Below are 12,777 nucleotides of genomic sequence, written 5' to 3'. Positions count from 1 at the left end.
CACACACACACACAGGCTTTTTTTCCATTACACTCACCTCCCCCAAGCCCCACCCTAGAGGTTCCACATGGGCCTCCTGAGGGAGAGCCATCAGACGTGTAAAGGAAATGAAAAGCTAAGTACGCTTGGATGTCAATGTAAGGATTGTAAGAACTGGCATAATCGTTGGTAAAGGTAAATGTCTGTGCGGCCAGCTGGGTCAGGTGAAGGCAGTTCTAGGAGAGAGCGTCTGAGGGGAGTGCGCGCACAGTCAGTATTTTACAGGGATCTTTTGAACCTCTATTAGGTGCCAGGAAGAGCCATGCAGTGATCATCCACAAAAATGAAAGATGAAAGCGGTGATAAGTGCTAGGAAGGGGAGGGGCCTGGCACGAACGAACGGGGGACTGTTGGTACTTGACTTGGTCAGAGTGTCAGTAGAGCTCCTCCGCACGGGGCCGGGTAAGCCGAGACAGAGAGGCTGCTGACCAGGCCAAGAGAGCACGGAGGGGGAATATTCCAGTAAGAGGACAGAGCAAGTGCAAGGGCTCGCACTGGCAAAGCCTGCATGCAAAGGCCGAGGGACCCGGAGAGGACAATGCAGTGAGGCTGGGTCCGAAGGCCAAGCAGAGCACGGAGTCAAGGCAGGCAACCGGGGTCACAGGTCAGGGGCAGGCAGGGCTTTATGGACCGACCAACCGGGCTAAGAATTTTGCTTTCTGTCCTGAAAGCCATGGGAAGTCACTGAGGGATGTTAAAGAAGGGAGGGGTGCAAACAGATTCACATCTTGAGTTAATTATGTTAGGAGGCGATCGGAGGTGGGCGGCCAGTTGGGAGGGAGAGGATAAGAGCTTAGTTAGACCAGGCAATGGAAAATATGGGGAGAAAGATGCTGGTTCAAGAGAGACCCAGGCAGTAAGACAGAACTTGGTGCTGGGCCCGGAACATGACTGCGAGGGAGGCGGCAAGGTTGGCTTCCAGGCCGTGGTTTGTCCGACTGCATGACGGTGCCCCTGGAGGAGATGGGAACACCAGCAACGCAGCAGACCTGGGGAGGATCCCAGCTTGACTGCAGCACACTGGGCTTGAAATGCTCTGAGACATGAGTAGGATGTTTCCTTGTGGAAGGAAATGGCCAGTTGAAGGCTCCCACCTGCCCTGCTCATGGTCCCCAAGAGGCAATGGGCGGGAGCACTATGAGAGAAGGGCAGGAACTTTCCCAGGTGCCCCTGACACAACCGTCCCGACCATCAGCATCCGGAGGCTGAGAACGAATGCCGCCTTTACAAGACATGGGAGCAGGGGTGCTTGGGGACCGAGGCATTTCACTAGTTCGGGGACCAGATTTGGCACAACTGTGTCCACCTGGAACGATAGACAAGCATCGTCTCAAACAGATCGGAAATCTGCGTCTAGAGAACACTCGCTTCAGAGAAACACCCCTCGATAAGGTAAGTGGGGAGCTGCTCTGGGGGAGGCGACTGGGGGCGCTCGGCCTCCCCGGCCTCTGGCTGCCCCGAGGCCAAGAAGGCCGCTGGCAGAGCACACCTGTTTCTCACCCCCACCGGCCAGCTGCCCTGGCGCACCTGCTGGGACGCTCTGCTCTGGACACCGGTGCTTCCCAAACGGTAAGACGCTGGCCGTTCCCTGCAGACCTGGCATACACCACGATCCTGATTTCGCAGACAGGGAGTGGGGACCAAGAGTCTAGTTTCTCACCAGCTCCCAGGTGATGTGGAAGCTGATAGGCTGGGGCCGCAAGGCAATGTGCTCCGAGCTCCAGGAGCCAGCGGTTAATTAATGCTCTTTCTAGGAGTTCGTAAGGTAAAACCTCATTTTTCTCGGTTCATGCTTGAGTAATTAGTTCTATGTTAGTGTCTGACATTCTCACTTGATAAATGAATAGTGTGAAAAAAGAATGGGGTGCCAGTGTCTTATAACTTTTAGGCTAGTTATAAAAATGAGTGGTATTGAAATGTATGAGTCACACTCCAACGGCAGGGGAACGGGAGACAGCTCAAATTGTCTTCGGCAGCAGTCAGGAGAAGAAATAGCTTCAGATAAAAAGGAAATGCTCTCAGGAGAAATAGGTTGTGGGTTGATAGAGGCACTTGAAGATTCAAGAAAGACATCAGTTGAATGGGATCACTATCATTCTCAAAATAGTTGAAGCCACGGGATCTAGCACAAGGATAAGGGTGAGAATGCAGAATTTTCCTGCCAGAAATATAGTTCTTTAGTCTAACAGAGCAATTGGGCAGGGACAGTGTCTTAAGAGCCCGTTGTTGTAAGCTACTGATTCTGCATGAGATAAGTGATGCTTTCAGTACCCTGCCAGATTTTCAGGGCTCGTTTCTGAGTGAGAAGGAAAGGCTGTGATGGCTAGAGAAATTAAGGAAGTTATAGAAGCCTTCTTGATAAAGGATTTGGACCTCAGGAAGCTGTATTGTCTGACAATGACCGAGAACTTTTTTTTACCTACAAACTTTCTCTGAAATTCTATAAATTCTGGGAAATTCCTTGTTTATTTAGTAGTAATTTTAGATATTATCCAAATCCTTATAGCTACAGTTGTTTTTCTAGTTAGTACTAATTTAATTCTTGGGAACACATAGTTAATACAACAGTTTTAAATTACTTTTATTTTGAAGAAGATATCTTCCATTTGAAGGCTATAGCGAGCATAAAATTCTAAGGAGGTTTACAAGCTAAAAATGGCATATGAAAGTAGCCTCTTATTTAGAGAGAGAGAGGAAGAGAGAAGGAGAGAGAGAGGAAAAATCCACGTGAGAGTGAAACATCCATCAGCTGCCTCCTGCATGACCGCTGCCAGGGATCAAGCCCGAAACCCTGGCACGTGCCCTGGCCGGGCATGGAACTGGCAACCTTTTAGTGCACAGGATGACACTGCACCTCACTGACCAGGACCTTTTCAACTTTCTACTAAATGCCAGAAAAAAATGGAGCAATATTTAAGCAGTATTAAACAATTTTACTTTGTTACTAATGTGAAGGGTAGCAAAAATTCATCCCTATTCTATACATGCATGAGCTTAGAAAATATGTCACTAAGTGTATTTCTTTTTTAAATTATTGTTATTATTTTTAATCCTCACCCAAGGATATTTTTCCTGTTGATTTTTTTAGAGAGAGTGAAGGAGAGGGAGAATTGGGGTGGGGGGGCGCGCACACACACATTGGTTGTCTCCTGTTTGTACCCCACCTGAGGATCTAGCCTGCAACTGAGGTACGTGCCCTTGACTGGGAATTGATCCCAAGACCCTTCGGTCCCAGGGCCAACCACTGAGCCAAACTGCAGGGGACTATGTGTACTTCTGGAAAAAATTATTTGAAGGCTAGTTGACTAAGAGATGAATCAGAATAAATAATTCAAATAACTAGAAAAATCATATAAAGTGAGCATAAAATAGGTCTGCATAATTGCAAATATAATTACAAAGCAAATGTCCAAATTGATCTTGAAAGGAAATATAAAAATAATACTTTGAATAATAATATTTCAATTTAAAATCCTCAATTTTAGCAATAAAACATTGGGAAAAGATTTGCCAGAAGAACTTTGGGATTCAAAATTTGTTAAAGTCCTCATAGTACAGGAAGGGAGAATTATTGGTTCTTACCTGATGTTAATAAACTGAGAGAATTTGTCTTCAGCAGAACTGCATTGTAAGAAATACTAAAAGAAGTCCTTCGGGTGAAGGGGAATGAAACCAGATAGAAGTCTAGATCTTCAGAAAAGAATGAAGAATACTAGACTGGATAGATATATATACTGTCTTATTTGGATATACTTAAAACTGCTGAACTTAGTTAGAATGATAAATAAAGTAATAAAAAACCAAATGCACTACTCACTGCTTCAAGCAAAAATAACTTTTATCTAACAGTTTCTCTGTGTCAGATAATCTGGGCACGGATTAGCTGAGTGCCTGTGGTGCAAGGTATTGTAGTGTTATAGTATAGTATATCCAGTAAAATATATGGCAACATGTGCATATGGGGTGGTAGAGTGGGTTAAAGGAATTATACTGTTTTAATATATTACTTTGTTCATGAGGTAATAGATATGTTAAATATATATCATGTAATTTCTAGAAAAATCACATTTACACGCACACAAAACACAAAGTGGTCAAAAGAGGCGCTAAAAGTCAATAGAAAAGATAAAAAAATACTTATATTTATACTTATATTAAATAGAACACTAAAAGTTATCCCATTCACCAAGGAGAAGCAGGAACAAAGGCATAAATGAATGACAAAAGATGGGACAAATAGAAAATGTGTGCCGGGATGGTAGACTTAGACTCAACCTACATGATCAGTAATTGTATTAAATGTAAATCAGCTAAACAATGCAGTTAAAGGCAGAAATTGTCAGATTGGTTTGAAAAGCAAGACCTACAACACTGTTATTTGCAAGAAAAACACTTTAAGTATAAAGACAGACATGTTGAAAACGAAAGGGTGGGAAAAAACGTACCATGTAAATTAGTTATCTGTTCTGTATAATACTAGTAAACTACCCCAAAACCTAGCAATTTAAAATGACAAACATCTATCTGCCAGTTCCTCTGTGTGAGATACCTGGGCACAGATTAGCCGAGTGCCTCTGGTGCGAGGTCTCTCATGAGGCTGCAGAGCGTTGGCCATATCTTCAGACTCATCTCGAAGCCCAGCGGGGAGGAAATTTGCTTCCAAGCTCACTCCTCAGCACAGATGAGTGAGAGGAAGAGAGAGCACCCCATAAGCGAAGCTGTGGTCTTTAATGACCTAACCTCAGAATTGCTCACCCATCCTTCTGCTGCATTGTATTTGTTAGAGTCAATCAATAAATCCAACAGACAGCCAAGTGGAGAGAGCGCAACAAGAGTTTGAAAACTTGAGGTGAGGATTATTGGGAGCCATCTTGGAGGCTACCTACTAGCCACACAGACACCAAGCATGAGATGGCTGTTGTGGCCACATTTCAAGACAAAGTGTATTACTGGATGAAAATGGGGATATTTCATAATGACAAATAGTCAATTCATCAAGAAGATATAATAATACTAAAAATGTATGCAGTTATTACAAAGCTCCAATGTACAGGAAGGAAATGTTGACTCATCTCGGGGAGCAAGAGATAAATTCACAATCATAGTTTGAAATTTTAACACCTCTCAGTAATTGATTAAAAAATCATGGAGAAAATTTGAACAATACTATTATTCTACTGGACTTAATAGATATTTATAGAAACTAAACTGAGACCTGGACCATATGCATTCTTTTCAATGTAGAAAGCACATAGATTGTTCACCAATGTAGACTATATCCTGACCATAAAATAAATCTCTGACTACAAATATTTTTAAAAACATATTTTTATTGATTACAGAGAGGAAAGGAGATGGAGAGCAAGATAGAAACTTCATTGATGAGAGAGACTCATCATGCTCCACACTGGGGCCTGAGCCTGCAATTCGGGCATATGCCCTGACCGGGAATCAAACTGTGATCTCCTGGTTCATAGATCAACGCTCAACCACTGAGCTACCTTGGTCAGGCTGACTACAACAAAATTTAATTAGAAACTAATAATAATAAGATATCTAGCAAAAATAGAAATTTTGGAAATTAAGCGACACAATTCTAATTTATTGTCAAAGAAGAAATCACAAAGAAAGTTAGAAAATAAAGATGAATTGAATAATAAAAACATGACCTATCAAAAATCGTGGGATGCAACTAAAACAGTGCTAAAGGAAAATTATAGCTTTCCACACCTACATTAGAAGAAAGAAATGTGTGAAATCAGTGATCTAAGATTCTATTTAAGAAGCTAGGGGGGAAAGAGCACATTAAAACCAAAGTAAATGAAAGGAAGAAAATAAGAACAGAAATCAATACATTATAATATGGACAATCAAGAAAATCAACGAAGCCAAGCCCAGCTGGAGTGGCTCAGGGGTTGAACACTGACCTATGAATCAGGAGGTCACAGTCTGATTCCTTGTCAGGGCACATGCCAGGTTGTGGGCTTGATCTTCAGTGTGGGATGTGCAGGAGGCAGCCGACCAATGATTCTCTCTCATCTTTAATGTTTTTATCTCTCCCTCTCTCTTCCTCTCTGAAATCAATAAAAATATATATGTATTTTAAAAAGAAAATCACAGAGGCAAAAGTTGGACCTTTAAAAAGATTAATAAGCCGAAACCGGTTTGGCTCAGTGGATAGAGCGTCAGCCTGCGGACTGAAAGGTCCCAGGTTCGATTCCGGTCAAGGGCATGTACCTGGGTTGCGGGCACATCCCCAGTGGGAGATGTGCAGGAGGCAGCTGATCGATGTTTCTCTCTCATCGATGTTTCTAACTCTCTATCTCTCTCCCTTCCTCTCTGTAAAAAATCAATAAAATATATTAAAAAAAAAAGATTAATAAAATTTACCAATCTACAGCAAGATTTACCCAGATTTAAAGAAACAGAAATTGCCAATTTCAAGAATGAAAGAGGGAAGATTACTACAGAAGCTATAGATATTAAAAGGTTAGTAACGGAATATGTTAAAAAAAAAAAAAAACACCAAAAAAAACCTTGTGCCAAAAAAGTTGACAAGCAGGATGAAAAGAACAAATTTCTTGAAAAACAGTACTTATCAAAACACAAAAGTAGAAATAGAAAATCCAAATAGCCATTAAAGGAGTCGTATTCTTAATAAAAATCCTTCACGCACATGAAAAAGAACCTCCAAGTTCAGATGCTGCACCGGTGAATTCTACCAGTCACTTAAGGAAGAAATACAAACTCTTAAAAAATAGGGGGTGTAGAAACACTCTTAGCTTGGCATATGACTCTAGCATCATGCTGATACCACACCTGCCAAGCATATTTAGACTTAAAGTTCAATATCTCTCATAAATACAGATACAAAAAGAATAACATTTTATGACCAAGGGGTTTAGTTTAATTTGGTTTAAACATTCAAAGTCATGCAATGTAATTCACATTTTCAGAATAAAGGAGAAAAATCACGTGGGACTCTCAACAAATAAAAGAAAGTTTGATAAAATTCAACATTTGGTTAAAAAGCCCCAAGAAACTAGGAATTATAAGGGAACTTAGGCTGATAAATAGTATGCATGAAAAAACCCAGAGCTAACATCACCATTTTTAATGACGAATCATTGAACATGTTTTCCTAACATATGGAAAAAGGCACAGATGTCTGCTCTCATAATTTCTACTCAACACTGTTCTGGAAGTCCTCGCCAGTATAATAGGCCAGAAAAATAAATAAAAGGTGGAAAGTTGGAAAGTTGGAATAAAAGTAAAACTTTTTATTTGCAGATGATAAAAGAATGTAAGTAGAGCCCTAGCAGGTTTGGCTCAGTGGATAGAGCATTGGCCTGAGGACTAAAGGGTCCCAGGTTCAATTCTGGTCAAGGGCACATGCCCGGGTTATGGGCTTGATTCCTAGTGGAGGCATGCAGGAGGCAGCCAGTCAGTGATTCTCTCTCATCATTGATGTTTCTATCTCTCTCTCCCTCTCCCTTCCTCTCTGAAATCAATTAAAAATATATATATTTTAAAAGTTTGTACGCAGAAACTCTATGGACCCAGTTGATCTCAGGCTTTCGGTAGGGGGCGGAAGGGTGGGGAGTGAGGGGCGGGGAGGAGGTTGGGGCCTGGGCACTGTCGGCTGCTCTGCAGGCTCCAGCCTGACCACGCACAAGGAGCCCAGCCCAGTTACTGCTCTCCTGACCCGGACTCTCTCATTCAGGAGCTCCGGCCTGAGGCAATGGTGTGCGTTCCTGTACATCCTCATTCCAGTTCTGCTGTGGGTCTACAAAAAGTTTCTGGCACCATGCACGTACCCTGTGGTCTCCCCATTTGTCAGTCGTAGGTGGCGTAGTGGCCTAGAAAAGCTACCCACCAATCCAATGATAAAAGCAAAGGCAAAGTAGACTCTAAAGATGCAGACACAACTGGGTACCAAAAAAGGACCAACGGAAATCTCTGAGAAAAAGACTAAAGTGACTGTCCCAGAGGACCTCAGGTTTTCGAAATGGATCCGAGAGTCTCTGACCTTTTGCCCTTAGACCAGATATTGGATAGTTTAGATATTTACCTGATACTAATCAGGAAATACATGGTATTTGTATCTACAATGTATTAGTTATAATTAATGATCTCATTCCCAAGTTCCTTTTCCATTAAGTTAGCTTTCATTTCTATTATTGTAGTTTTAGTAATTGAACAAATAGACATTGGTGCCAGTCAACACTTGCTAAGTCAGCACCCAAACATCTTCGGGGCCTCTAGCTTTTGAGTAGCTGCTTCAAATCTGAGTAGAGCGTATTTTTACTGTGAACAATGCAGTGAGACTGTGTGGTGAAATGAGTTTGGGGAGATGATAATGACTTTAAACATAAAGTTATAATCACTGCCCACCACAATGGAGCAGCTCATCTACAAGAGTAGTAATTACTGCTTACTGCTCTGGAGAAGATAGCAAAGACAGGAGCTAGAGGAAATTTCTTTGAAAAATGGAATACCTCTTAACGTACATAAATGTCTAATGTATATTGTAAAATTATAAAAAACAAAGAAAACAGCCCCTATGGACTCTACAAAAACACTCATAAATTAATTAATGAAGTCAGCAAGATTACAGAACACAAGGCCAATATACAAAAATCAATTGCATTTCTATATAGTAGCTAATGAAGTAAAAATTAATAAAATAAAATTAAAACATTTCAAAATAAATTTAACAATAGCATTCAAAATGTGACTCAAAGGAAAATTTTAGCAAAATAAAATATGAGAACTACAGAATATTGCTGAGAGAAATGAAGTCTTAAATAAGTGAAAAAATAAGCCATGCTCACGCACTGAAGAGTCAATATACCCATTCTCCTAAATTGATCTGTAAAGTCAAAAAAATTACAACCAAAGTTATAAAGAACTGTACCACCAATGAGTCACCTTGCTTATTTCCATTTGACAATTCATGTTTGCTAACAATAAGACAGTGTAGCAATGATATGTAAAGAAATGAAGATAAAGTGTAGAACACCCTTAATAACTCAAAGTTAGCAAACAGTTCAAAGCATATGGGAGGGTTAAAGAACAGACTTCAGAGTTAGCTTTAGAAGGAAATGAGTGAGCACGCTGGTAACTAGATGGCAGCCAAAGGTAAGTACAAGGACCGGAAAATGACCATCACTCCAGAGGAAGAGGGTGGAGGTGGCACATTCCTAGGGACATGTGAAGACCACATTTTCTTATATTTTCCCCTGAGATTCAGGACTATTGCCTCAATCCTCCTCTTTTTTGAGTTCAGGAATATGGAAGTCACCATTGATATGTGATACCAACGCTTATCCATCCTATTTCAAAAATGCATCTTAAAATCATCTACCTCCCTCCATTGCCTAGTCCACACCACCACCATCTCTTACCTGGATTTAAATTGTCTCCTTTCTGCATCTCTCATTCTCCTCTAACCCCCTCTCATCCATTCCCACACAACAGCCAGAGAGATTTTTACAAATGCAAATTGGGTCACAGCACTGTCTTGGTTATTCCTCTATGCATTCCTGTTATATCTGAAGTCAACAATCTAACTTGGTCTTGAGGACCCAAGTGATCTGGCACTTGTGTGCCTTCCTGACATAAGCTCTATGAGGCAGGGCCCTCCTCCATCTCATTTACCATTCTATCCCAGAAGCTAGCACTGCAGCACATCATAGGTGGTCAGTACAGGTTTGTAATTCATTAAGAAACATTTTCAAATCTGCAGCAAAAGCTAATTTCCAAAGCTATCTAGTAGTCGGGAAAAAAAAAAGGAAGAAAGGAAGGAAGGGAGGGAGGGAGGGAGGGAGGGAGGGAGGAAGGAAGGAAGGAAGGAAGGAGCTAATTTCTTTAATCATGTGTAAAAGTGTCAGTGCTTGTTTTTTGAGAGGCCTGTCTTGCCAGGAAATTAGAGCTCTTTCTAGACCAAATCTTGAGATATGTGAATTAAAAAATATATATATGCTTTCCCGTTGTGAAAGAAAAGGAAAGACAGAGGATGTGGTGCAACACACACAGTGTGCATTATATGAGCAAAGGGGGGAATACAGGGCAAAATGGGCTGGGGAAGGAAGAGAGAGATTTCATGTAAAAATTAAATCCTTGGGGAAAGACAGAAAGAATGCACCAAACACACACACAAACAAAAAACAACCACAAGAGTAGGAAAACCAGTAAGCAAACTGAGCAAGTAGCAGACAGGGCCAGCAGGATCCTAGGAAAAATGCTAAAGTCGTATTTTTTTTAAAATATATTTTATTGATTTTTTACAGAGAGGAAGGGAGAGGGATAGAGAGTTAGAAACATTGATGAGAGAGAAACATCGATCAGCTGCCTTCTGCACACCTCCCACTGGGGATGTGCCCGCAACCAAGGTACATGCCCTTGATCAGACTCGAACCTGGGACCTTTCAGTCCGCAGGCCGACGCTCTATTCACTGAGCCAAACCGGTTAGGGCTAAAGGGTATTTTTATGCAGTTTGCAAAGGAGTTGTTGGGGCCTCAGCAGTATGCGTAGCAGCAGACATGATGCTCTAGGACTGAAGATGGCTGGGCAGCAGAGTGGAGGCACATCAGGACAGGAGCACAAGGCAGTGAAACACAGAACTGTCACCCCTGCCTAGTGGACTATTGCCACATGTTTCTCATGGGGGAGAAGGAGCAATTTAAGCTAGACTTGTGGCATACGCTCACTTGTCGATAAGGCGGGGTCAGATTTTGGTCATGAGTTGTGAGTATGTAAAGCTCTCACTTTATGGATGGTGAAGTAACAAGTTCCTTTCAAATAATCCCTTTATGCTGCAAATCTCAGTTTAAAAATAGAGTCAGCTTTTTGGGGTATCAGCGTAGCCACCCTCAAGGCAGAATCCTGTGTGCTTGGGTGGCTAGCAACAGGATGGCACTAGGGGGACAGTTCTGACCCCAAGAGCTTCTGGTGAGGAGCTGGTTTCGCCTCTTGAAGTTGCCCTAAAACAGGGTCCTAAGGTACCTGGCCAGGACACAGCCCACACACCGGCCTGGAAAGCTCTAGTCCTCTTGGCTCCGTGTGCATCTCTTCAGCCCTCTGCCTGTGTTCTGGTGCGTGCGCACACCTCCCCCATCCCCACCTCATTCTTGCTCTCTCATTCTCCATTTGGATTTCTTTCTCCTTTGCTTTTAACTTGGACTCTAAGGATAATTCTTGGTTCTGAAAAACAAACTGTCACCCAAGTCCCCTCAGAAAGCCCAGAAGCAGAGCCCAGTTTCTCTACCTGTTCCCTTCGAGCTCACACACATAGGTCACTACCGGGGACCAGTCGAAGGCCCCTGGCTCCTTCTTCAGCCACTTCTCCAGCTCCTGCAGGTTCTGATCAGTGTAGTCAGTAGCAATGATCGTCTTGAAGGATTCACAAGCAGAGAGGAGCTGATAGATGGTGGGGCCAGAGCCAATGTCAATCAGGAGGTCTCCCTTCACGCCAGCTGGTTGAGAGGAAGGAATGAGGAAGGGGAATTAGGCTTTATATGGCGGCGGTAGAGCTGACTTGCGTTGCCTTTGCCGGCATTATGATGGAGAGCCCCACGGAGGGCCCCAAAGACAGACCCCCTATCATCTCACCACTTAGATCATCATGACTATTCTGTCAAGTCTTTTTTTTTTTTTAAACAGACTTTCATTTTCTGTTCCCTCATCTAGGGCGGAGGCATGCTGCTCAAAACTATTAAGGAATACTTTTGGGGGAAAGTGTTGTTTTTTTTTTAAATTTGAGTTTATATAATGTCTCCATCCAGTTCTTCATATGTTGGGAGGTCTTTATCTCATGCATATTCACAATAGTCCATTGAGTTAGGAACAGAATAAGTATTAGAACCTCCATTTCTTAAGTGATCAATCACAAGAGTTAAATGGCTGGTGCTAGTCACATAGCAAATCCATGTAGAATCAAGGACAGAACTCCCGTCTTCTGGTTTTCCTTTAGTGTGACCCAACAAGATAATGGATATAAAAGCACTTTGTAAACTGTAAAGTATCCACACCAACATTAGTTTTTATCTTAGCTACATAAGAAGGTGATGCCAAAAGGGCTGTTAAATAGCAATGACTAGACAAAAATTCCAGTCATGCCCTGAGACTTATCTATATGACTCACGTTTTGGGGTGGGGAGGGGAGATAGGAGACACAGACAACAGACAGACTTACCCACACAGAATATATTGAAAAGCTTTTTCAGAAGAAGCCTAAGAATCTGGTTTTCTGCAGACTGTGTGGACCCAAAGCTGTAATATTTTTCTAGGTAATCTTGAGGGTTAAAATGGCTCAGATAGGTGTCCTTGGAGGTGAAACCAGACTCCATTGTGTCTCTCTCCTACGCCACCTGTCCACTGCCCTACCTCCCTCTCCTCCAGAAGCCAGGGAGTCCCTGCAGAAATTGTCCTCCTGCGTCTCATGTTTTTAACATTTCCTCTGTCAGTTCAGCCCACCCCTTAGAGATAGGTGTTTGGTTAAACACTAACTGAGAGAAATATACCAAAAAAGTTTGGCTGTTCTAGGAAGTGATGAAATTCCTGGGGAAGGGATCCTCGCAAAGCGGGGAGTGGCAGGGGCAGAGCCATGAGCCGCATGCAATATTGGCCAAGGGGCAGAGTTCAGCTCGGAGGGATTATAGACAGGAGAGATCAACTGAGCTCATCGGGGAAACGATTTAACTCACAGAAGAACTACGAAATCCAGCGGGGTGGGT

At 42.4% G+C, this 12,777-nt stretch overlaps 1 protein-coding gene and 1 pseudogene across 1 annotated transcript in view; one reads left to right on the top strand and one right to left on the bottom strand.

The window, feature by feature from the left end:
• NNMT (nicotinamide N-methyltransferase) overlaps positions 1 to 12,504 on the bottom strand; it is a 16,781-nt gene extending 4,277 nt beyond the window's left edge. Inside the window, exons 1-2 of the mRNA XM_015562479.1 lie at positions 12,237 to 12,504; positions 11,310 to 11,517 (exon numbers count right to left, since the gene is read on the bottom strand). Of these exons, the coding sequence (XP_015417965.1) occupies positions 11,310 to 11,517; positions 12,237 to 12,390 (362 nt within the window). The 5' untranslated portion in view covers positions 12,391 to 12,504. The remainder of the gene's footprint in view (positions 1 to 11,309; positions 11,518 to 12,236) is intronic.
• LOC102769308 lies at positions 7,616 to 8,589 on the top strand (annotated as a pseudogene).
• Positions 12,505 to 12,777: the final 273 nt, after the last annotated feature.

This window comes from Myotis davidii, unplaced genomic scaffold, assembly GCF_000327345.1.
Source record: "Myotis davidii unplaced genomic scaffold, ASM32734v1 scaffold97, whole genome shotgun sequence".
In the NCBI taxonomy this organism is placed as follows: domain Eukaryota; kingdom Metazoa; phylum Chordata; class Mammalia; order Chiroptera; family Vespertilionidae; genus Myotis; species Myotis davidii.
This window is presented reverse-complemented; position numbering and strand designations above follow the sequence as displayed.